Source organism: Vanellus vanellus, assembly GCF_965231255.1.
Source record: "Vanellus vanellus genome assembly, chromosome: 12".
Lineage (NCBI taxonomy): Eukaryota > Metazoa > Chordata > Aves > Charadriiformes > Charadriidae > Vanellus > Vanellus vanellus.
The window spans coordinates 23541748-23566667 of NC_138917.1; the positions used below are offsets into that span (position 1 = coordinate 23541748).

Consider the following 24920-nt stretch of genomic DNA (forward strand, 5'->3'; position numbering starts at 1 on the left):
GGCGCGGGAGGCCGGCGAGGCGGGGCGCGACGCGCAGGAGGGCGGCGGCGGCGGCGGCGGCGGGTGGCGGCAGGGCCAGGCCGGAGCGGGGCGGGGCGGGGCCGGCCCGGGGGCGGCGGGCGCGGGGCCCGCGCGGAGCGTGCCGAGGCCCGGGCCCGGTGCCGGCGGCGGCGGCTGCAGCCTGGGCCGGCCCCGAGCGCCGCGCAGCCAACCCGGAAAAGGCGCAGCCGCCGCCGCCCGTCGCGTAGCGCCCCCCAGCGGTGCGGAGGACCGTCCCGCCTCGTCACGTCTCGTCACGCCTCCTCACATCTCGTCATGGCACCCCCCACCCCATCGCAACATTCACTCACCCGTCTGGCCCTCGTCATCCCCCCCTCAGCCGCCTCGTGTCACCCGCCACCCTCGCCATCCCCTGTCACCCGCCCGAACTCCTCCCGTCCCCGTCACGGCTTCATCGCACCCCTGTCACACCCTGGTCACCCCCTCGCACCCTATCACGGACCCTGTCACCCCCCCTCAGGCCTGTCACAGCCCTCGTTACACCGTCACCCCCATGGTTACCTGCTACAGCCCCCATCACAGGCCCTCATTACCACCTGTCATCCCACCACCTCTTGTCACCATGCCCAAGGTGAGACCTTGGACTGAGGAAAGGCTTCATGCTCCTCCAGAGGGACTTCACAGGACCACAGCCTGGCTGAGGTTGGAGGCACCCTGGAGGTCATCTGATCCAACCAGGGCCACCCAGAGCCGGCTGACCACGACTGTGCCCAGATGACTTCTGAATACCACCATGGATGGAGACTCCACAGCCTCTCTGGGCAACCTGTGCCAGCACTTGGTCACCCTCACAGTGAAAGTGTCTCCTGATGTTCAGAGGGAACCTCCTGTGTGTCAGTTTGTGCCCAGTCCTGGCACTGGGCACCACTGAGAAGACCTTGGCTCCCTCTTCTTTGCACGCTCCCTCTGGTGCCTTGTTCACCTTTGGGGCCCTTCGCTGGGCTTTCCCCAGTATGTCCCTGTCTCTCTTGTACTGAGGAGCCCAGCACTGGACACAGCACCCCAGGGGTGGCCCCACCATTGCTGAGCAGAGGGGAAACAGTCCCTCCCTCTACCTCCTGGCAAAATTTTGCCTAACGCAGCCCAGGACACCATTAGTCTTCTTTGTGGCTTATGTTCAGCTCAGCATCCACCAAGATCCTCAGGTCCTTTTCAGCCAAGCTGCTTCCCAGCTGGGTGGCCCCCAGTGTATTTTGGTGCCTGGGGTTGTTCTGCCCCAAGGGCAGGATTTTGCACATCTCCTTGTTCAGGAGAACTTCAGGAGGTTCCTGTCAGCCCATTTCCCTGGCCTGTCCAGGTCCCTCTGGATGGCAGCAAGATCCTCTGGAGTATCAGCCACTCCTCCCAGTTTGGTGTCACCTGCTAGCCTGCTGGGGGTGTGCCCTGCCCCATCATCCTGATCATTAATGGAGATGATTGGACTGGCAATGCTTTACCTAATGCAGAGCCCAGGAGACCATTCACCTTCTCTGCAGCAAGGGCACATTGCTGGCCCCTGTTCAGCTTGGTGTCCACCGGGAACCCCAGGTCCTTTCCAGAAAAGCTGCTTCCCAACAGGACTGGACGCAGGATTGATCCCTGAGGTACATCGCTGGTGACTGGCCTCCAGCAAGACTTTGTGCCACTAATCATCACCCTCTGGGCCAGTTTTCAACTCACCTCACACCGTCATCTCCCAATGCCTGCTGCGTCCCAGGGGACCTGCCAACTCCAGCCCTTCCCCGAGCCCACGCTGACTGGGTGCAGCCAGGTCTCAGCACCAGCCCCCAGCCCATGAGGTGACAGAGTGGAGCTTGGGACACAGGTTGCTTGGTCTTACTCTGGTGCTCCTCCTGGCTGGCCTCCAAATATCAGCTTAGGCTAGGCTGGGAATTAGACCTGGCTCCAGGCTGGCTCATGCTGGCTGCCGAGAAGCCTTCAAGCTGAGTGTGAATTTTGCACTGCTTGGTATTGCTATTAATGGGCAAAGCAGCACTTGGTAAACAAAGCAGAGAAGGTTTGGGCTACTCTCCCTGGTGGAGGTACACAGAGAGATGATTTGCTTTTCCTTTGGGTGCTAAGAAAGGAAAAGGACCCACAGGGCTCCTCGATTCACAGGGCTAAAGCTGATGGGAGCTCTGGGCTTTGAGGGTTTGGGGAAACCTAAGGAAAGTATCCCTGGAAAGGAAAGCACCTGGAGTCATCTGTGCACTGCAAAAATCAGTGAGACTTCTGGGTGCCTGAGACTGAACAATGAGAAAACCCAACGAGACTTTGTTATTTTACACTTTGGGTCCTGCCTGAGCACAGTCCAGGCCAAGACTTCCACAGGATCTTTGGGAAATGAGTGGGATGTATTCAAAATGCTCCCAGGGCACTTGGCACTGGAGAGACGAGGCGAGCTCAACATCAGCTCCTGCGAAACCTGTCTTAGCAAAGCCAGAGGAAAACCAGCTGTCCTCGGGGATGTCTGCCATGTCCAGAGACCAGCTTACTGGCCTCTTCCTACCAGGACTGCAGAGCAATGATGAACAGCATCTCCTAGGCCCTGAAGGAGATGCAGAAATGCGTAAGCAAAGCAGTCAGCCCTTTCAGAAACTAGCATTTATGACAGCGTTGAGGCATTGAGTCATGGGTTTAAAGTGGCACTGTGACACTGGCATGTGTATATAGCCTTTTTGTGGGGTGGGACGGCTGCAGCTGCAGCCCTACACAACTGAGACACTCCTCTCTTCCAGGGAATTCCGCACAGGACCAGGGTAAAATCCTGTGTTAAAAGGGAGTATTTGCATTCCACAGGGTGCTGCTATTTGGGTAGAGGCACTTGACCATCGAGTTGGCTCCAATTTTTCTGCAGGATCATTTTCCCGGTGGAGTCCATCAGGTTGGCAGCAGTTTCACCACTGCCAGTCTTCCTTGGCACTTTCCAGTGGGACACACAGGCAGGATGCCAAACCCGGGACGCCAGGCTGATTTCTGCAGGAAGGCTGGCCGGTGTGCTGCCAGCTCCTCCAGTGGATGCCCCGGCTGCGGGAACCGGGGTTTCTGATGCTGCCTGGCGTTTCCCCCAGCAAAAAGCCCTGTTTGCAGTTTCAGGGCAGTTTGCCAGGCTTTACCTACTTGCTCTGAAATGCTTGTGAGCTGTTTTTATTATTAGTAGTACTGTTTTCAAATCTGGCCAGAAAGATCCAGCTGTTTCCCAGAGCAAAGACAGGGAAAATATGTTTTCAGCCATTAAAACCACCTGGAGATCTTGTCCAGAAGGTACTTCAGAGCTCTGGAGCCTGGTGCTTGGCAAGGGACAAATCTTCTGGCAGTGACATGCTGAGCCTCCTGCTGGCCTCTGAAAAGCTTTGTGCAGCCAGACAAGAGCGATAAACATCTTAAAATCTGCACTTCACATTCCTGCAGCTGCAAAAACTCCTGCACAACATTGCTGGACCCTCCAGAGATGCCATCCCTGCCCACCATCCCACCACGGCTGCCCTGGGTCACTCAGCTGCCTCTCCCCATCCTGCCGAATGACAAAATACTGGCTGTCTCACATTGGAGCAGCACAAAATGTGGGCCAGTGCAGAGACTCACAGTCTGGTGTTAATTATATCTGTGGTCTTAATCAGCCAGCTCATGCAAGCACACTGCTTTTAACACAGGTTTTAATTCATGACCCCATGTTAAGCTTCTTCATGGGATGCCTGTCCCCCCTCTCAGGCAGAAAGGACCTCCAGGCTGTGCCACATATGTGCCGTCCCCTCCTCCTTGTCTCGAAACGCTTCGTTTCTGGCATCGTGTTCTGTAAGTGCTGAAGATCCTGCAGTGAGGGGTGTTCATCCCTGCGCCTGAGGAGGCTGGGAAATGTGGTTCCTCCCATGGATCAGATGTGGTTATGACTCAAGATGCGTTTCGAAGATGAGTTTTGACATATTCTGGCCTGAAATAGGACCGGCATTGCCAGGGCATTGATTTTTCCCCTCTTTTATATAATTAGGTTGACTTGCATCCCTCATTCCAGAAAAGCAGGGGAGATGCATCACCGGCCGCATCATCAACTTTCAGGGGACATATGCACATTTAAACAGAACTGTCACCTGCCGCCATTGGTCCTGAGCACCCAGCCTGAAGAAGTCAGAGCCCATTGCCGTGATGTGGTCTGGACCCAGTGACAGGGACACTCGGGGAAACGATGCTCCACACCCTCACAAAGCTCTGAAAACGAGGCCTGCCTGTGGGGGCAGCTGCCTTCGGGACTGGTTCCCCTTGGTATTACCGGGATAAAGCGGAATCTGTAAGAAGCAGAGAAGGCCCCATCGTGGTGGAGGTGCTGTCCCCATGTCCCCCCATACCCTGTGTCCCGTGTCCATGTCCCATGTCCCCTGTCCCTGTGCCTTTGTCCCCCATGTCCCCGTCCCTGTGTCCCTGTTCCCCCACGCGTCCTGTGCCCCTGTCCCCCAATCCCCCTGTCCCCATGTGCCCCTGCATCCATGTCCCATGCCCTGTGTCCCATGTCCTGGCATGTCTTCATGCCCTGTCCCTGTGCCCCTATATCCCCCCATACCCCATATGCCTGTCCCTGTGTCCCCATGTCCCCCTGTGTCCCCGTGCCTCATGCCCCCTGTCCCTGTGTGCCCATGTCACCTTGTGTCCCGTGTCCCCTGTGCCCCCATCCTCCCGTTCCCCAGGTGGCCCCATGTCCCATGCCCCCCTGGGCTTGTGTCCACTGTCCTGATTTGTCCCCATGCCCCTGCCTCTGTGTCCCCTATGCTCCCTGCCCCCCCTGTGTCCCCGTGTCCCATGTCCCCCCGGGCCTGTGTCCCATGTCCCACCCTGTCCCACGCCTCTTGTCCCCATGCCCCCTGTGCCCGCGTGCCCTGTGCCCCCATCCCCGATGTCCCCATGTCCCATGACCCCCCGGGCCTGTGTCCCGTGACCGCCCACGCGCCACGCCTCCTGTCCCCAGCGCCCCCCCCCGCCCGTTGCCAGGAGACGGCCATGGCGGAGCGGGGCCTGGCGGTGCTGCCGCTGCCTCAGCTGCGGGCGCGGCTGGGGGAGGCTCGGTACCGGCGGCCGGGCGGGGATGGGGGGCCCTGGGACTGCGGGGCCCTGCTGGGGGCTGCAGGGGCCGGGCCGGGTGGGCCGGGCCGGGCGGGTGTCCCCAGGGTGTCCCCGCACTGGCCACCATCCCCAGAGGTCCCGGTGGCCCGGCTGGGCCGTGGGTGCCGCCTGGCTGCCCGCAGCCGGGCGCTCCCGCCCCAGACCCCCGGGAGGACGTGGTGTCCCAGGCTCTGCCGGCTGCCTAGGGTCTGGGAAGGAGCGAGTTTGGCAGAGCCCCTGTGTCGTGGCAGGGGTGACGGACCCCAGGCCCCGCTGCCCCGCCAGGGTTGGCCACTGTTGCCCTGCTGTGGCCTGTGTTGGCTCAGCCGCTCTCTGGCACGGCTCTGAGCTCAACCGAGGCCTCAGCCTGACCTGCTTCTCCTCGCAGCCACGCCAACACGCTGCTCCGAACGGAGGCGGAAATGTTTGAGAAATGGTACCATAAGATGGAGCCGTGCAGCCCGTCGCTCCAGCCGCTGTCTGAGACTCATGATGCCCAGCCGGAGCCGGCACAGGTACTGCTCCGGAGCCAGGGCAGTGCCTCTACTGCTGCAGGCACTGGGTTTTTAGGTCTGGCTGCCGCCTTACCGCAGAGAGCCACGACCCTGCCTCCCTCTGCTACCCCTCTGACCTCCTGGTCTCAGTGCTCATCTGACTGGAGGGCAGCAGGGAAGCTCCCTGGTTTGAGGTGGGATGAAGAATGTCCCCCAGCAGTGCTCTGCATGTGGGCTGCACACCGATGAGGCCTTAACCCACGCACCTGCCTGCAAAAAGGTGCTGCTGGACTTGCAGGTGTAAGAATTTGGGCTGCCTTGCCGTTCCTGTACTCAGTGCGAAAGCCAGGCTGCCTTCTCCTTTCTCCTCCAGCTCTCCTCTGTCTCTTCTCTTGGTGACAGCACTGTGTCCTCCTGAACGGCCGGGTGCCAGGGAGATCTGGAATGAGTTAACCCCCACACAGCATAATTTGAAGCAGAAGTTAAACAAATAGCGAGGCTGGTGACAAGAAAGTGGGAGTCTTGCCCAAGGCCATGCCAGGTCTGTGACAGGAGGCTCTGCTCCCTCGTGGGAAAGCCCACGTGGGCTCAGCCTGCATGCATCCACACTCTGGTACCTCCACTGAGTGTTTGTTGCTCTCTTCCTTCTTGCTGGAGCTGTGAATGGGCTTTTGGAGTGGATTTTTACCTCCTGGCCTGAACATCACGTTTTGACCAGAGACACAGTGAACAGAAGCTCTAGACCCGTGGCAGCGGAGCTCCTTTCAGCCAGCTGGGTTTTAGTACCTGCCTGAGTCCAAAGTAGCTGCTTTCTGGTTTGTCCCAGGCTGAGTCCTTCAAAACTTTGCCTTTGGCCAGGTGGGCACTTGCCCTCTGCCATGCGGTGCCTGCCACGCTGTGTCCCCATAGTGCTGGGAATTGCTCCTGAGTGGTGCCAGTTCTGCTGAGAGCATGGTCCAGCCTGCCCATGCTGCAGGAAGCTCAGCTCCTTTGGGGTGTCTGGCCCTGGCAGTAGTAGGAGGCCCCATCTGTCCTACAAAACAATTAGTGTCTTTGCTAGAAAGAGGTGTTTTATGTGCTCACATGGAGCTGTCACGTTGGCTTTAACCTCTAGCCCTGGATTTGCCTGTTGAATTGAACTGAAAGTGCTTGCGTAGGAGGGTTTTGAGGGTGGATGAGAGGACAGACTGGGTCAGCCCAGGTGTGGCCCTGAGTTACCTCTGCTCTGGAGAGGCCTCCCGGTCCTTGCTGTAAGCTGGAATCCCACCAACGTGACCATTGAGATGATTTTCTTTCTGAATGTAGGAAAATGCAGCAACTGTTGGCTAGTGCTGGCTTTCTAATGGTGTCTGCGATGTTCCTTGGTTGTTGCAGACACGTGGCAGGTACAAATCCAAGTTGCATGGGGCGACGGACTATTTTGTAGGCTTGACAGTGGAGCAGAAATGTGAGCTGGCTGAGCGGGAGCTGACTGAGATGAAGGATGAGATTCAGAGGATGAAGGAGGACTCGGAGCAGACCTTGCAGAACCTTGAGGTATAGCTCTCCAGGATCCTTAGGATCACCACGGTGTCAAACAGTCTTGTTACTTTTCACACCTCTTTTGACATGCCGTGCCTCAGGCAGTGAGACAGACTTGCTTGGTGAGGGCTCTTCCGAGCAGAGCATTGCTGTGAGTGGAACTGAGTTGAAGGTGGGAGCCAGAACTGTCCTCTCACCTCATCCCTTTCTTGAGGCAGGTACACCAGCAGAGATCAGAAGTCTCTAAAGATAGATCTTATTATGGCAGGAACTAATAATACAGGCAAGGGGAAGATTTTTAGGTAGAGGAGCTCAGATCTGCTGCGTGAGATGAAGAAGTCAATGCTTGAAAGAAAAATCTCCTTTCAGTCAGCTTCTTGAAGGTGGGCCCTTTGTACTAGACATATTTTTCATTCTAGCAGCTCCCAGAAGCTTCCTGATTTGGCTGGGCTCCACGCAGTCCTTTCTGGGGTCTGCCTTTCCACTGTCTCTGGGATTTCTTCAGGGCATGCTCCAAGTCTCTGAGGCTGCGTTCCTGCTGCAGGCTCCTTGTGGCTGTATCACCATGCCTGCCTGCCCTGTGCTGCCTGCCAAGACCTCCTCTTAGCCAGGATGCTCAGGAGCTTTCGGGGAAGGAGAGACCTCTGCATTCAGTTCAGACCACTGATGCTGCCTGCAGTAGCCAGGAAAGGTTGAAGCAGACGGCCCGTCCCAGGGCATATGCAGTAAACAAAGGGTGGTAATTTGTCTTGCGTTGGCTTTGTCAGACTGGCAACATTTGTAGGCCAGGATGGAGTGACAGATGTTGAAGTTCAAGCACCTGAGGTATTTTTTTCCTGTTCTTTTTAAGTCAGTGAAGCAGCAGTGCTGTGTGAGCCTGCACCGTGTGCCTGGAGCTGCAGAGGATGAAACGCAGGATTTCTCTCACAGGAGAAATGCTAGTAACGCCAGCAGAGAGCATGCCTGGTCCTTTACAACATTCTCTGTTCCCAAAGCTGTTTGAATAAGGGTAGTTAGCACCTCTTGACTGTTAACGTGACTTTATTTCTGCAGGCAGCCATAGAAGAAGCAGATGTTTGGTGGACCGATGTTAAGAAAGCCATCAGTGACTTTGAGAAAGACATCATCAGTGCCATCTCCAGCAAGAAAGGGAGTATCATAGCTTCTGAGAAGCTGCTGAGATACATGGAGGAGAAGAACCGCCAGAGGGTCAGTCCATCATGGCAAATTTTGAGGCTGGTCTGTCACCTGACAAGTATGTTGGTTAGGGAAAGTCCTAGTTCCCATACTCCTGTGTGGCCTACATCATGTTTTCAGACTGTCTTAGCAAGTGTCTTTGGACAGCCCTTGTCACACCTGTTGGTCAGTGACTAGCCCAGGTGCTCATCAGGCTGCTGAGCTGCAGCACAGCTGCGAGCACAGACCATGCAGGGCTCCTAGGAGAGCCCAGGAAAGTGCATGGCCATGCCCCCACATTTGGGGCAGGGTGATGCTGAGCAGCATTTCTTGCTGGGCTCCTTTCTAAGCCAGCAGTGAAGACCACAGTGCGGATGAGGTGAACGGGAACCGCACCAATAAGGAGTGGGGTCTGGGTGCTCTTTCTCCTCCCAGGCTCTGCTGTTCCACTCATTTGCTGTCTTTCTTTAGGATCTGCTGAGAGAGAAGTTGCGCTTGAAAAATTACTTGCTCAAGGGTTACAAGAAGAAGCTGCAGCAGCAGCTCAGGCAGGTGTGTGTGGCAGTTGAGGAGAAGCAGGGCCTAGGTGGGCCTGCTCTGCGTAGAGATGCGTGGCCCTCCTCCTCTTCTTCCCCTTCCTCCTTTGCTCCTGGCCTTGCTGCCTTTGTCAAAGGGCATGGGTCTGCCCATGTTCAGACCCTGCATGCATGGGATGAGACCAGAAGTCTCACAGTGTGGCAGCTGGCAGATGTCTTTGTGCCCTTGGTGCCCTGGAAAAGATATTTGGTGGATCAGAGCAGTTCCCTGGGGACTGGCTGCTGCTGGCACGCCAGAGGGGGACCTGTCTGCACTGCTTGGACCCTCTAAGCTAGGACACAGAGCACAGGCTCAGTGGCACGCTGTGTCTCACATTTCTCCCCAAGCCCCAGGTTTGCAGCCAGGCTGAAGACTGTGTTCTTCAGGTCTGCTTTCCCCACAGAGCAAAGCTCTCTTACTTGGGATGCAGCTTTGGTCAGCAACCTACAGCTCTGCTTCCTTGGGGTTTGCAGAAGGAGCAGGTGGGAGAGAAACTCTGTGAGGTCCGTCTGCAGCAGCTGCAGGTTAGAAATGCCCAGTACCTGGAGAAGATTGATGAGAAGAACCAGGAGCTGCTGCAACTAAAACTGACCTCAGGGAAGACTGTCCAAGTCCTCAACTTCTATAAAGTGAGTGAACCTCCCAGGACCTCCGTTTTGCCTTTCTTCTGCTTCTGAAGGTCACACACAAGCTGATTAACAGCTCTTGCATCCTTCCCTTTCTCAGTCAGACAATGCTGAACACCTCTTTGCCTTCCCACTGACTTAGCAGTTGGGTTGGCAGGTTTGCCCAACACACCAAAAGCAGTGATGCCTTCAGTCGTTTGGCTGTGGCCTGATGATGGGGTTCATGCTTTGCAGCATGGTTATTTTACACCCGAGGGGAAAATTCTAGTAGGAAAGAGTTTCAGTGCTGACTGGCAGGGGAAAATACATTTTTTACATAACCTGTGACATTTCAAAAGATGTCATGAGCTGCAGCCATCACTGTGAGTCTCTGCTTTTGTCAGTGAAAAGTGCTTCTCAGCTGGGTGTGTTTGCATCTCTCCGATCAGCCATTCAGCCTGTGTCAGTCCTAAACTCCAGCTGCTGTGCCATGGGCTCTCCTGCAGTGTGACACACAGGACAGAGCGAAGCAGGAGCTGCATCACCACAGCATGACGCTGCCTGCTGCGGGGGACGAGTGATGCAGCAGAGCTCCCTTGGGAGCAGAGCTCCTGCATGGCCAGCTGAGACCAAGCTGGAGGAGTAGAGGGGTGGCTTTGTAGGTGGCTGGGAACTGCCGTTGCACCCGCTGATGCCGTCCTGCTCTTATCTTCCAGAGGAAGCTGCAGGACTCCATGGAAATGTCCATGTCTCTGATGAAAGACATCTCCCAGAGGAAGGAGCTGCTGGAGAAAATTGAAAGAGAAGCTGCTGTGGTGGAGGAGGTAAGGGAACAATTTGGGAAGCCCTGAGACTTCACTTGGGGGGAGTCTTTTGAGGGACTTTTTGTGGTATGTTGGATACCAGTGCCCATCTGAGGCCCAGCACTGGGCTGGGTACCTGTGTGCCTTTCTGGGTCTGAGCAAGTCCTGGGGCTCCTGCCAGCGCCAGTGAGCAGGAGCAGGTTTGCAAAACAGGCCATGTTGCGGATTTTGGCCCTGGTTCCACAAGGACCTGCTGCCGCCTTACTGAAATTCAGTTTCCTTGAACTTTTCATCGGCAGTGTCCTCCCCAGGGAGAAGTGGCTCTGCTGTCATACCAGTCTGGGGACACATAGCCTGGTGGGGAAACCACAGCTTTGGGAAGTGGGTTCAAGGGGCTCCCTAGCAGTGCTGCTTGGGAGGGATGGAGGCACTGGTGGATGCATCCCACTGCTCCCCCCACAGTGCTGGGCATTTAATTTATCCTGCCTGCCTACTTTGCTGGAGGACTGGCCACCAGCTGGCAAAAGGACATTTCCCTGGGATCTCCTTGCCCTCTGTCCCTATTCCTCTGGCAGCAACGAGCTGAAGCTGAGAGCGTGAATCAGCAGCTGTGGAAGCAGCTCTCAGACTACAGCGTCCCCCCCGTGCTGAGTTACGTGCAGAAGAAGATGGCTGTTACTGACCTTGAAAACAGCCTCAAGGCTTGGGAGAGGAAGGTGGCTGTTGCCGAGGTGAGTGAGATGGGGCTGGGTGTGCAGGAGTCCTGATGTGTGACAGCTGGGCGCTGGGTCCTGGTGGAGCTGCATCTCTGCCTACCCACCCTGCAGCCACTCTGGGGACCGGAGTGCTCACTCCTGACCCCCAGGAAGTCATGCAAGAGTTCTTGCCCGGCGGTTTCACCAGTGCCTAACAGAGCTGGAGGCTTTTCCTGTTTACAGAGCACCAATTGCTCCCTACCCCAAGGATGGAAGCTGAATTTTAATGACTGAGCTCTGAGGGGAAGCCAAGGCAAGGACACAGCTTGTAATTTGACAGGAAGCACCATCGGGCTGTTGCTATACTGAAACCTCTCATGCGTGTAAGGACAGGGGGTCATACCGCAGCCCGATATGTTTCCAGCTCTGCATATGTAACTGCACTGGCCTCTTCCAGAGCCCCTGATGGTTTCCTGGTGTTTGTAGTCCTCTTTGATCCTCTTTTGACATTTCCTACTTGCTTGTATCTTGACTCTTTCCTGGTAAGGAAAGGCTAGCCAAGATCCAAACATGAGTGCATGGCAAAGTGGCAAGAATATCTTTAACTCTTCTCTTGCCCCGGCTCCTGCAGCCTGGAGATGGAGAGAGAACACAGAGGAGCACAGTCAGAGCCTGGAGGTAGCAGGACATGTTTGTACCCCTGCCCCGTATGCACAGCAGCAGGGGGAGAGAAGTGGCTGGGCTGGATAGTGTGGTCCTGTACCCTGACACCCTGCTAGTTTTCAAGAGGAGGTGGGCTTAGCTGGGACAGGGAAGGCTCTGGGCTTGCGCCTGTCCAGCACTTAGCTCCCCTGCACCCCCCTCCGCAGTGGACAGGGCTCATGTGGTCCAGCCCTTCTTGGAGGTCAGAACTGTGTGGTTTTCAGCTTGACCCATCAGCACCAGCGCTGTGAGGTCAGAAACAGGGGTCTGGCTGTGGCTACCCTGGGGCTGGTGGGCAGCCTGCCTGTTGGCCTGTCTTTGTGCAAGCAGATCCCTTCTCACCCAGCTGCTCTCCTTGACCAGGAGACCCAGGCGCTGGCTTGCAGCAGTGCCCAGAGTCCTGCCAGCCTCTAGGAGCTGGAGAGCAGTGAGGGCTCAAGGGGCTAAAGAAGGAACCTGTATTTGCCCCTGGGATAAGAGTGAGGCTATAAACCTGTTTTCTTTGCCGGCCTCTCTATGGCAGGGCACATTCAACAACCCTGCTGCCATGCAAGGGGTCTGCCATGTGTGGGGTCTTCAGGCTTCATGTAGCATTCAGGGGAGGAAGCAAAGCTGGTGTAGACCTGAAGGAGCTCTCCTCAGCATGCCACAGCCAGCACCAACCTCTGGTGGGAGCAGCAGGGGATGAAGGGGCAAGCAATACAGCAGCTCAGGCCAGGCTAGGTTCCAGCCTTGCTGTTTTCTCCACAACACATCACTGCTGTCTGAACATATTAAGGCCTTCTCCTTTCTCCTTTTGCAGATGTCCTTGCAAAGATACCGCAGAACATGGAACCAGGTCAAGATGTCTGCTAACCAGCACTAGGCTTGTTGATGCTGTGAGGTGGGCAGTGGAAACTGCAGACCCTGTGGGGAAGTTTGCTGTCAAGTGGGTAAATGTAGCACCCTGCAAGCTGCCATGAGATGAAAGCACTTCTGTGTGAAATTATAAAGAAACCCTGGATCAGTTGTGAGGCCATCTCTTTGTTCTGTCCAAGTATGTGCTGGCTTCTACCAGGGTCTGCTGCCTGGCCCCTTTGCAGGCCCTGCTTGGTCAGCCAGCTCTGCTCTGGGTGCTGCCCCCTCCCTCCGTCACCACAAGGAGTTATTCTCTGGTGATGAAATCTGACATGTTCACAGGAACTGTCCTTTCTTTCTGGACAAGCCCTGGTGATCACTTAATGCAGGAGGAACCAGAGGGGATTCCCTGCGAGACCTGGGAGTACAACACCTCTGAGCATGCACTGACAAGAGAATGGAGCAGTGTGAGCATATAGGGCAAATCATTTCAACATGGCACACATGAACCAAGCAGGCTTTCTGATCGCAAAAGGATACTTCATTTACCTAAAGAAATAAAACAGCAAGAAGGGAGCAGCTACCCCTCTCCCAAGAACCTGGGGCAAGTGTAAGTGCCCCTTGGAGATGGGGAAGCGTTTTCCCACTGCAGGAGTTATATATTATCTCAGATGGCCCAGCCTCAGATGAGTTCAGGTCTGTCTGTCCCTTCTTGGGGTTGAAACCAACTGCCTGAAATATCCTCACTGGTGGTCTGGAAGCCTCTTCCCGGTCTTTGGGTGGAGCCTGCAGATCAGCTCGCACCCTGACTAGTATGGGGAGGTCCTGTCCTCTTGGTGGTGGCCAAGATCCAGTTGCTGTAGGAGGACACTGAGGTGTAGAGGAACAGTCCATAGCATCTCATGCCACCCTCACTGAGGATGCCTTTCAGGACCCACTTCTCAGTCCCTCTAATCTGGCACATGATGGGGTTGCCAGCATCACCCTTTTGAGAGACAAAACTGGTAGGGTTGTGTCTCAGCAGTGTCCCTCCTGCCATCGCTCTCAGTGGACTTCACTTGGCTGAGAGGAGGGCAGATTGCAGCAGTTTGGTCCTTTATCATCACTGGTAGCAAAGCACCACTGATTCAGGGGGCTGGCTGCCTTTGGACTGATGATGTCCCTGTGTGTCCCAGATGGAAGTGACCAGCATTGCTCCCTGTGGCTGCCCATGCCCCCACCAGCCCAGCCCCACGTCTGATCCTTTGGTATGTACTACAAGGAACCCCTCTCTGTTTTACCTCCTGAGCATCTCTGACCCTGGCCACATCAAAGGCCCTTGGAGGCCTCGGCAGTGTGAGACCAGAAGCAGCACCCTGCAGGGAGACAGTCACCCCGCAGCTCATGCAGAGACGGGTGTCACACGTTCAGACAGTCTCCCACGCCTGCTATTTGCAGGCTGCACAGAAGGGATCTTTTCCTGTAAGGACTAAGAAGGAGAAGCCCAACAAGTGTTTTGGCAGCTCTCCCAGCCTGGAGTTGAAGACGAGCAGAACAGGAAGGAGGCGTTTTGGCTATATGTCTGCTCGGTCTGGCTTGGCGCTCTGTGTCCTTTACCAAACAGCCCGCCACTTTGTCAGCATCCCTGTGGCTGCAGCAATCCTTAGCAGTGGGCAGGGATCCACGTTCACAACAAAGAGCATCCTCAGAAAGTTGCTGCAGCACTTTCCCCTGCCTGGCTGAGGGACCACTGTGAGCCTGTGGCTCTGGGCAGCCCCTGGCCTCCAAAAAACAGGGGTGGGTGACCAGTGGGTGCTTCTTCCTCCTGGGACAAGCCCTGTTCCCCTTCCTCCCATTGGGACTGTTGGCAGGAGGGAGCAGGAAGGCAGCTCTCTGCTCTGCCGGAGGGAGCTCTTTGCCACAGGAGCCGAGGGTTACCTGTGGTGGGGTGGATCCAGCCTGAGACCCAGCAGTTCTTGAGGTCTGAGGCAGAGAGGCGCCTGTGGGGCAAGCAGATGGGCTGAACGATGCTGCTGAACTCAAGCGGGGCAGCTGTCCTGAGCAGAGCGATGTTGTAGAACGTTGCCTTATCGAACTCCTCATGGGTGATGACAAGAGTTGATGAAATTCTGGGGCTGGTTCTCCCATGGCACTCAGCCCAACCGCGGCCAGCGCCTGCTGCCAGCAGGGGGTGGACGGAGGGCACTGGGTGCAAGGAAACGCCCAGGGCAAACTCTGCCTGCCCCTACTCTGGCTGAAGGATGCTCACCCAGCTGCTGGGTGGCGACAAGACCCTCCCGAGCACTGGGAGGTGGTGTTATTCCCTGCTGACTCCCAAGCCTTGCCTGGGGGGACACAGGGCCCCTCGCAGGTCACAGACCTATTTTGCAGGCTGGATGCAGTGCTGAGGATCCAGCGCTTGTTCAGGATGGAGTGGAAGGCTGGGAGGTTGAGCTGCATGTCCTGCAGTGTCACCACCCACAGGAACTGGTCTGTCACTGCAAACTCCTGCACTGATCTCCAGGGGGACGGGCTAGCCTGGATCCCACAGGCTGCAAGGAAACAGGATGGACATCGCTTGGTGCGCCTCGTGCTACAGTATCCCACCGCCCCCCTCTTCCCTCTGATGCCCCCTTGCTGCGGATGTCCTGACCTTTGACCTCGCCTGGGACTGATGCCAGCATCACCCACAGGGCCAAGCTGGTGGCATGGCGTGTGGTGCATGACGGTCAGATTGTGCCACCTCTCTCACCTGATGCTGGGATGGCGCAGAGACACACAGCATGAGGCCCTACACTGCCACTGTCGGGCAAAGAGCTGGGGCCAGGGAGTCAGGGCCCTTCTCTGCCTGCCCATGGGGAGAGGGGGACACGGCATGCTGGGTGCCGGCTGGCAGCCGGCCTGGAAGGGCTTGGCATGCTTGTGCTGAGCACACCAGGCCGGTTCCTCGCCCTGGTTGTGGGCACTGCATGTCCCAAACACGCTGGCAGTGGGCAGGAACACTGGGAGACCCAGTGGGTCCAGTCCCAGATACCTTGGCCTCATCCTGCTGCACTCTGCCTGCTCCATCACACCCCTGCCGATACCCCACCGGCCCCATGCTGTCCCCCTGCTCAGCACCCTGCTGCTGCCGTGGTGCCCAGGCTCAGCACCCGCGGTGCAGGCACAAGCAGCTGGCAGTTCCTGCAGGGTGGAGGGGGCCCTTGGAGGCTTGTGCAGGGCATCTGCTGGCACAGAAAGGACCTCTGGGGCACAGCTCCTCCTGCCCTGGGTGCTGCTGGATGGTTTTTCCCTGGAACAGCCTGTCCTGCCCAGGAGGTTCCTTTCTGCGTGCACACTGGAGTCTCTGCCTACCCTGGTCCCACTTATCATAGAATCACAGAATGGTTTGGGTTGGTGGGGACCTTAAAGACCATCTCGTTCCAACCCCTGTGCCACGGGCTGGGACACCTTTCACTAGTCTAGGTTGCTCAAGGCCCCATCCAGCCTGGCCTTGAACACTTGCAGGCAGAAGCAAGGGCAGCAGGAGGCAGGAGGAGCTCTGGTGCTGCATAAGGAGATTTATAAAAACCTGATGGAGCCCAGAGCGCGTAGGGGTGGTGGGGAAGGAACCTGGAGGGCAGCAGGGGCTGTTACAGGGGCACCACCAGGCTACAGTTGCCTGCGGCTGGGCTTTCCTGCAAGAAGGTCCCTTTCCAGCTCATGAAAAGTCCCCGTGTGCCTTTGGACATTGATAATACTAAAGAACCAGTATTGATCCTGATACCAATATAAAATATACCAGGATTACACTTGGCCCATTCTATCCGTAGAAGCCGTGCGCTCCCCGCAGGGGACAGCACATGTGGGACACTGCGAGCGCTGTGGCTTCAGGAGGAAGGGAAGGGCTCAGGGCTCCAGCAGTGGAGCATGGAGTTCTCAGGATGGCAGCCATCATGGGAGAGAGAATTCCTCAGCAAACTTTCTAATTTATACTGAATGTGCTGTTCGTGGTATGAAATAATGCTGTTGGCCAGCTTGGGTCAAAGCGGGGTCTCGCTCCTCCTCATCCCTGCACCTGGTAAGCTCGAAAACACTGAGACCTTGAAACCTGTATCCTGTAGCTGGCTCAAAAGTAAATATTTTTACAAATTCAGATGCTGGAGTCTTCTAAAAGTGCAGTTTTCCCAAGTATTAGAAGAGAAATTAGTCCTGTGTGGCTCAAACCAGGACTTACCTGTCCCACTGAGAAGAGCCTTTGGCCCTGGCTCTTGTGATGCTGTGGCTGAAATGCTGCAGGAACCAGCTGGGAGGCAGCTGATGATCCCACAGCCTGTTTATAGTTGATTTGTGCCAAAACGGGCCGCTTAACCCTGCAAGAGTGAGGAAAACATCCCTGAGGTGGGTTTCACCCTGCCCTCCCCATGGGGATGCCACTCTGAGGCTGGTCCCTGATCACCGGCTGGGCCGTTCCAACATGATGCCGGTGTTACCACAGACTGTTTCCAAAGGTGATGCTGGCAGCTGACAGTGACGCTGCCTGAGCCGGAGGTACCTGGAACCTTTGAGCATGACTTGACTTCTTTCCCATTATCTGGATCCGCAGGGGTCAAAGACAACCTACATGAGACCAGGTGCTGGTGGAACCATGACCAACCCATGCCCTTGACCTCTGTGGGTCAGTCAGCTTGGTGACACCGGTCCCTTCCCACTTTGCAGGTCTCAGAAGAGGTCAGCACTGCCAAAGAAGCACGACCCCATGGCAGCTCTCCTGGGCAGCATGGGACCTTCCCTGAGGCCAGCCAAGCCTTTCCCTTTGCCCAAAAGACCAGCTGCCTCCTTGCCACTGCTGCTGGGAGACAGATACCTCTCGCCAGGAACTGCAGCCTCCCAGCAGCCTGGCTGCGACCTCAGAACTAATGAGTTTTAAGCCTCATGGTTAACGAACCCGGCCCAACTGCATAGAGAGAAAGCCCGAAGCCTGCCTCCAGCTCTGCCCACAGCAAGATGAACGCAGCGCTTCAGTGAGCTTGCACAAAGCCTCCCTTGTGCAGGAGGGGATCCAGCCAAACAAGCTATCTCCTTGGCTGCATATCTCCTGGTGCTCCATATTATTTGCCGGATTGTTCCCACTACCAAGGAAAATTTAACAAGTAAAAGCATCTGATAAAAATCTAACGACTGCAGTGAAACGCCAAGCCAGCCAAACCAGTCTGTACAACACGACCTTCGCAGCCTTTGGGACACGTTCGTTCAGTTTACCACCTAGAAAAACAAATGCTGTGTGGTACTTGCAACACCGCCAGCACGCAGGCTTCAATTAAAGCTTGCATTACCACAGCGCAGTGAGATGTTTGAGAGCTGAGCGCTGCTTCCTTCCCCAAGCCCTGTTCTTTGTTGTGCAATGACACATCTCTTAAGTCATCGCCTTGGCATTTCATGCTTTGCCTTTTGTGTTTCCAGATCACGCTGCTCCCCTCACTGCCCACCTTAGCACAAAGGTCCTGATGCCTGGCTTCTGGTGACAGCACTTTTGGCTGGCTGTCCAGCAGTAACAACGCACCTCGTCTTTGCTGAGGAACTCTGAGAAAACAACTTTTGGCTACTGGTGCCTTCAAGTCTACAGGATTACTCACAGGTGGTTCAAATCTTGCCTTGGAGACAAATCTTGGAGGCAAGATTTGAACCTTCTGTGAGTAATCCTGTAAGACTTCCGGTGCCATGATGGTTTTGGTTCTGTGCTGGAGGCAGCAGCTGCAACAGAGGCTCCCATAGGGAAGGCATGCATGGCCTAGATGGGTCAGGTACCAGCACACATGGCAGAATGAGGCCACCAGCATGTTCCTCTTAGTTGAATTCATTTCAGCAGTTAGTGAGCACACGTGAGCAAACCCATCTAACACCCAGAGACGATGGCGTTTGCCATCCTCAGAGAAGGTGGCCTGGGACACTGCAGCCAGTAGTGAATGACGCCAGGCAAGTAGAGCTGTTGCACAGGAGATCTGCTGCACAGCTTGCTTAGCCGCTCCACAGCTTGAATACCTCTGTGGATGGGCGCCTTGCTTTTTTATCAAAGCACACATGGAGACCATTGAGGCTGTTGCCTGCAGCAGCTGTGGCAGGGCACAGCTCCCTGGCGTGACCCACGGTGCCCAAGGGCATGGGCTGTAGTAGCTCAGTGGAGCCATTTGGCTGGAGTTTCCATGGAGCAGCCTGGTGTTGCAGAGGGCACCGAGTGACCTAAGAGACATTTTGTGAATCGGCTCAATACCTTTTGAAGGACACTGGAGTCTGTGGACTCTTAAGATCCTTTCCAGTCCTGTCCCACATGAAATCCCTCCGTCCCAATAAGAACAGAGGACAGCAAATAAAAAGAGAGGGAAGGTATTGAGAAATCCGAGGCAGAAGAGGAAGTGTCTGAGGAGGCCTTTGTTCAACATTATAACAATGGTGCAAAGAGCTGATCCAGGATAAAGCCACCTTGCTAGCTCAGATTTGCTTCCACTTGGCAGTGTGTCAATGCTTCACTGGAGGCTTTATGCCAGATCGGGTACCAGCCACCCTTCAGCCACTTGGCTCCCTCACCTTCGCTATGGAGAGACACCAACCTGCAATTATTTATTTTTCTCTCTGTAGCCACATGGGAGTTTCACAGCTTTGGTAGGTTCTTCCTACTAAGGATAGGGTACTTCAAATCTGGGGTTCTATTGCCAGTTATGTTTTTTGTAGAAAGGAAGGCAGAAAGTAGAGGGCAACTAGGTTCTGGGCAGGTCAGTCTCCAAGCTGAGTCCTTCTAGCAGTGGATGAGGCACTGGAAGTACAGCTTCACTGTTAGAGGAGGGCCCCGGACCAGGCTGATCCCACACGAGCATGTCACCCTTGCGGCCATCAAAAGCCATTTCCACAGGCAGGACAGTGGGATCTGTCAGGAAAAGCAAACAGCAGTTACTGGCAGAAGTCTTGTTGGTCGGTAATACCATTCTCTAAGGGATGTGCATGCCCTTAACTGGAGGACAGATCCATACTGAATTAGCTTTTCTATTACAAGGACGATGACTCAATTTATTTCTAAAGGGTGTCCTTGCCAAAGGGCTCTGTGTCTGTGTGCTTCATAGTAAAACAATTTAAAACCCCATGAATGTTAAAATTTTACCAGGCTAGCACAGAAAGGAGAAAGAAAGGGTCTTTCCCTACCCACACAGCCAAGAGCTGCCAAATCTACAGGCATCATGGGAATGGAAAGAGTTTGAAATAATTTTTAAAGGCTGGAAGAGCTTAGATGGGAAGGATTACAGATGGCCATGGGTTTTGCACTCAGAAATCATCGCTGTTTGACAGATCATTACAGTGACGATATCTGCCCCGAGACAATGCTCAGGGGCTTTCAAGTTAGTGACAGGGTCATTGTGGATCGAGTGACCTCGTCCACCCTCACTGGGCTGGTTACAAAGCCCTTCTGGCTCTGGTCTCACTCGCTGAGACTGGAAGTTCAAGTACCAATAGCTCAAAGACCTGATTTATGTTTTCTCACCTCTCCATTGGCTCTAGATGTTAGGCAAAGCCTCCAGAGAATAAGGACATGCCGTCCCGATCGACTTACAAACAAGGGGTGCTGGATGCTTGGCTGGTTTTTGTGACAGAAACAAAGGATGCTCTGCGATGCAGCGGGAATGATGCTGCCATGGAGCACTCCACCCTGAAACCAATCTTTCAGTCTTGCCTGTTTCATTTGTGTCAGAAAATCAAAATTGCCAGTTTTAACTAACGGCCTAAAACTACAATCTTTGTGCTTTAATTGTTAAATATCATTAAAAAACAGTAGCAAGAGCTCTGTGATCAGTGCCCTGATAGATTTATGTTTGCTGGCAGATTCCTCATCCTAATGTCCATCTTCCCATACTTGAGAGAGCACAGCAGTAAACATCCCAAACTGGAACACCTCCAGTGAGATGGCAATTAGATCCTGGAAAAGTACCAAGATCAAGCGTTTGACATGCACTATCCTGTGTGATCATGCCTTGCATTGGATCTGTGTGATAGCAGGCAAGGTGTAGTTGAGTGACCATGAAGGACCCAATGCTAGTGGGACTTCACCGACAGGTCTTCTTCATATTGGAGTGAAACATAAGTTAAAAGGAATTTAAAAGGGGAAAGAAAGCCTTGAGATTCACAGCTTCTGCCAGGGAATCAGTCTGTGCCACCGTTCCTACCGAGTGGAGCAAAACCGAGCTGGCCAGCCAAGATGTCTGTCCCAAGTATGATTCTTCCAACTTTGATCATCTGTTTTTTCTGATGGTCCCATCACCGTGGTCTAAACAGCAAGGATCAGGAGTATACAAAGGGAATTCCCTTTAACACTCCAGTCTCTGCCTTGGACTGGGGCACCACTGCCTTCTTAGGGCTTCCCCAGTGCAATAGCTGGAAGTCACAAAGCAATGTTCTTGGTTTAAGTGGTGGTGTAACGTGCGCTACAAATTGTTCTGTCCTAGGAGGAGGAGATGCCACGCAGACTGATGGCTCTTCCAGTTTCTGCCTTCATCCTCACCTACATCCAGCTATCCTGCCTCATCGATGTGAGGATATGAAAGCTCCCTAAATTTTCTTGTGGGGATCTCTAATCCTTGTGGGAACTGGGCTGTTCTACCACCTGCAAAGCTGCGGGATACCCAAAGACATGGATGACTGGTAGAGCATCCAATGACTAATGCAGTGGTTTGCACTGCAGAACAGGGTCATACTTAATAGCCTACAACAGAAAACTGGCCAGGGCCAAGATACTTGGCACAGATACTTTTATGAACAACTCTGCCCATTGGGTATGGGATCCTTTGCAGTGGGAGGCAGAGTGTGGCACAGCCTGCTCACACTTGCTGAATTGCCACAGTGCCACTTGCCTCCAGGCATTCTTACCTTTTAAGTGACCCCACACTGTTTCCCAGCCACTGTTTCCTAGGTCCTGGGAAACTAAAAATTTTCTTCAAAGGTCAGCTAAAGGTCTCTCCTCTAAACATTGACATTTCTAGCTTAAGCCAAAGTAAGCCAAAGCTTACTTTGAACCCAAGCTATTGGATTGTCAGCATGGGCAGAAGGTCAAGAACTGCAAGCACTCAAGCTACTAATGCAGTGGGGACACGGCCACTCAGCACTGTGAACACAAGCATGCTGGAGTGCTAATCTAATCAATTCGTGAAGCTTGAGTGTTATTTTGCAATGTGACTCCTCTCACATCAGTATTTAAAACTGTTTGCCATCTAACTTGCAACCCCAAACCTTATTCCTTTCGTCTGGATGCCGGTCTCAGCACATGGCACCCAGCTTAGGTTGGGATCTGTAGGCAACGAGAGCAAATCTCAAAATCTCAGCTGCTGCACATAACGCTATGAGTTTATGTGAACGAGAGGTCACGGCCATAACCGGGACGGCTGATACAGTGACCTACCTTGCAGAAACACGCCGAGAGAAGGAACGCAGCCAGCCGGGCCTGCCACTTATCATAACTGGGATGCAGTAAGGGCTTGTAGACGTGTCTGTTTACAGAGCACAGAAAATCAGAAAGAAGCTTGATAAATTGTTCCCAGTGCACTGCTAGACATTAACATCAGGATTAATCGCTCAGAGCAAGATAATGCAGTTTATAACAATCAGCCCACCAAAGCTGAAGGCGTTGCTCCAAATGCACGCACAAATGAGCGAGGGGAGCATCTTGCACAACAGCTTGGCTGACTCGTGGAAACGCGCTTCATTTCTAAGACCTCAGCACTGAGTGACGGCACTCAGGAGGTGGCTGCTCTGAACTGCCGCCTGAAATGAAGTCTAAACCTTCACATGCTGCCCAGACCCTCGTGCTTCGCTACAGGACCTGTTTTAACCACTCCTTTGCCTCTTTTACTCTGCACATGTCAGATATCTATTAATACAGGAGGAGAAGAACTTAAAAAATGGGCTTCTTAAGTTAGGCTCTCTGTCCATACTGAGGGTACTGAAAACAAGCAACTTTCTTCTGGTTTTCCTGAGTGCTGAGCACTTTTTGGATGCCATGAAAATATCTGAGGCCATTTATTTGGCTTCCAATTTATTGGCCTCAGGAGCCTGATTTTATGAACTACTTTTTCAAGCTCAGCAAAAGCTCTTATCACCAGGAGATTGACACAAGGGTCCTCCAGAAAACGCTTGTTACTTTGTAGGGGGTGAGTCGTCATCAGAGTGTCACAGATGCTGCCAGTCCTGACCTCTTTGCTTAAAAGGCACAGTGTTTACACTGCTGCCTTTTCAATGCCACTCAAGCAGTGCAACAGCAGCAATCCTGACTTGTGTACCCGCTTGCCGGCTGTCACTGGGTGGCAGGTGACTGTGTCTCTCTCCTGGAGGCTTTTGGGCTTTTTTTGGGGGTCGTTCTTTACCTTTCTGAATCTGCCAATGTTCATCTGACGATGAACAGCCTCCCAGAGGCACCGATGCAAAGAAACATATTCTGGCTATTTATAGATGTAAATAAGATCCAGTTTCCAGCTGAAATATTAAGCAGTGCTTTGGAATCTGCCTCCTTCCTAGACAGCTCCTGGAGATGCTCACAGCCTGGGCTCCCAGCACCTTCCCAAGACTTTGGGGTGAAGTAGCAGAGCTGCTGATGTCAAAGGTGTTCCCTCATGGGGAATACTAACTCCTGCCCTCAGTTTCCTGCAGTGGGACTCCCCTCTCCAACCCCTCCTTAGAGAAGGGCCAAGATTTAGATTACTACAGTGCTCTTTCTGAAAAGCTTGTTCCCAGCAGTACAAGCTACATGCTTACAGAAAGTTTGACGCTTTTAAATTAACAAAGTTATTTCATTTCTGTCAGCACCCTGCTGTTCCTTTGAGACTATGCTAAACTATAAAGCTCACTCATTAATTACTTCAAATGTCAATGTTTAATTACAATGTCTCCGAGTTAAATTTCAAGCCAGCCACACTTTCAGAGCTATACAGGAGACAGACAGACATACCCACAGCAAGTTAATCCTTCAAAAAAGATGATGATGATGATTAATGTTACTGATTCCCCAGCAGCAGTATTTTATCTTTCAAACACAGCGCACTTTAATGGAAGTGTGCAGAAGCCAGGGTCGTACCTGTCTAGCCATCTCTGGGCTGGGGTATTCCACCTGGACCACAACCAGCAACAGTGAACCTGCGTTTCTGCAAGGAAAGGAGGAGTAAAACCAGGCTTCATTATATAGCTCCAGAAAAAACACACACCCGCCCTACTGGATGGACGTCCTTCCCCATGGGTGAGGTAAAGGTGCATTAAAAAGCAAATTGCATGTGGGCTGGTTATCACAGCACAGCTGAAAATATTCCTGTAAGCATGCTGGATTCCCAGCCACCCTTGCAGCTAGAAATGAAGGCAACACTTGCTGTTTGTTGCTAACCATGCCAATTTGAATGTCAGTGTTCCTATAGCAGTATCCCATATTTTTTCCGACTTCAAACACAAGATAACAGCTACAGTGCTGATGTGGTATATCATCTAACTTAAAGCTGATTAATAATTTTTAGCCCTTCTCAGCCATGAAGGTGTATCAGGCTTAGTTATGAAAGCATGACTGAAGTCCTGGGTAGCAAGAGAAAGCCCCTAAAACCTGGCAGCTTTAGATTTCAGCAAAATCAAGTGCTGAAAAGTGTTACAGAGATTAGCTGCTAGCTGTAGGTATTTCCCAGGAGGACAAAAGGAAACGCCTCTCAGCAGTCTCCGCACCTGGCTGGCGGGGCGCCTGACCTGTGATGCACGTTGCTGCTGCGGAGAGCAACATCAGGCTGAAGGTTTCAGAGTGTAATTTAAATGGCACCAGTCCCAGTTTCCCTTTTCAAGCTGTGGCAGTCTGAGAGAAACTGGAACGGTTCCTCAGTCAAGGTGACAAACGTCTGCTAGACGAGAGGTACCAGTACACATTGCCTTGTCATTGACTCTGCCAGAACATAAAAGTCTCATCCTCCTGACGCTTTCAGCAGTGAAGGAGGATGAAGCATCCAAACAAAGCATTTCCCGATTACACTCTAAGGACTGCAATCTTGTCCTCTTAGATGCTGTGTCTGTATCAGAAACTTACGTTTAATTTATACGGTCTTAATAATGAACAGTCAGGATTTAGAAGACTGAGGCATGTTTTCATCTTGCAATATTTTCTGTCTCCCTTAAAGTTCCAGCCCTGGAGCCGTGTTTCAGGAGGAGGGAAAAAAAATTAGTACTTTCTGAAAAATTATAAATTGATAAGAATTAGATATCAGAAGGATATTAAAAAAAAAGACCTGCTGAAAAAAAAAAATCTATGACTTCTAAGCCAGCTTCATGACTTTTAGAGCCCAATTCATTATTTTCTAAAATACATCGTTGTCAAAGCTGTAAGTTTGCTCATAAAAATGTTTGTTGTTCTAGGGATAATAACAA

At 53.5% G+C, this 24920-nt stretch overlaps 2 protein-coding genes across 3 annotated transcripts in view; one reads left to right on the forward strand and one right to left on the reverse strand.

Moving 5' to 3' along the window:
- Positions 1-5567: 5567 nt before the first annotated feature.
- Positions 5568-12633, forward strand: CFAP263 (cilia and flagella associated protein 263). Its single transcript, XM_082489372.1, has 7 exons — positions 5568-5645; positions 8199-8354; positions 8793-8873; positions 9371-9526; positions 10219-10326; positions 10881-11036; positions 12505-12633. Exons 1-7 carry the CDS (start codon positions 5577-5579, stop codon positions 12565-12567), a joined length of 789 nt encoding a protein of 262 aa, XP_082345498.1. The 5' UTR covers positions 5568-5576; the 3' UTR covers positions 12568-12633.
- Positions 12634-18951: 6318 nt separating this feature from the next.
- The window catches only part of LOC309676617 (diacylglycerol O-acyltransferase 1-like), a 30554-nt gene continuing 24585 nt past the window's right edge, over positions 18952-24920 (reverse strand). For both annotated transcript variants that reach the window (XM_082489209.1, XM_082489208.1), the window contains 3 exons: positions 23605-23671; positions 21937-22024; positions 18952-19419 (listed from right to left, as the gene is read on the reverse strand). In XM_082489209.1, coding sequence (XP_082345335.1) covers positions 19291-19419; positions 21937-22024; positions 23605-23671 — 284 coding nt within the window. In that variant the 3' untranslated portion in view covers positions 18952-19290. The remainder of the gene's footprint in view (positions 19420-21936; positions 22025-23604; positions 23672-24920) is intronic.

Excerpts from the sequence above, each read along its gene's own strand:
- CFAP263 (XM_082489372.1), top strand. The coding sequence starts at position 5,577 with ATGGAGCCGTGCAGCCCGTCGCTCCAGCCGCTGTCTGAGACTCATGAT. Across the intron at positions 9,527-10,218 it reads AAGTCCTCAACTTCTATAAA|AGGAAGCTGCAGGACTCCAT; the intron begins GTGAGTGAACCT and ends CTTATCTTCCAG. Across the intron at positions 11,037-12,504 it reads GGAAGGTGGCTGTTGCCGAG|ATGTCCTTGCAAAGATACCG; the intron begins GTGAGTGAGATG and ends CTCCTTTTGCAG.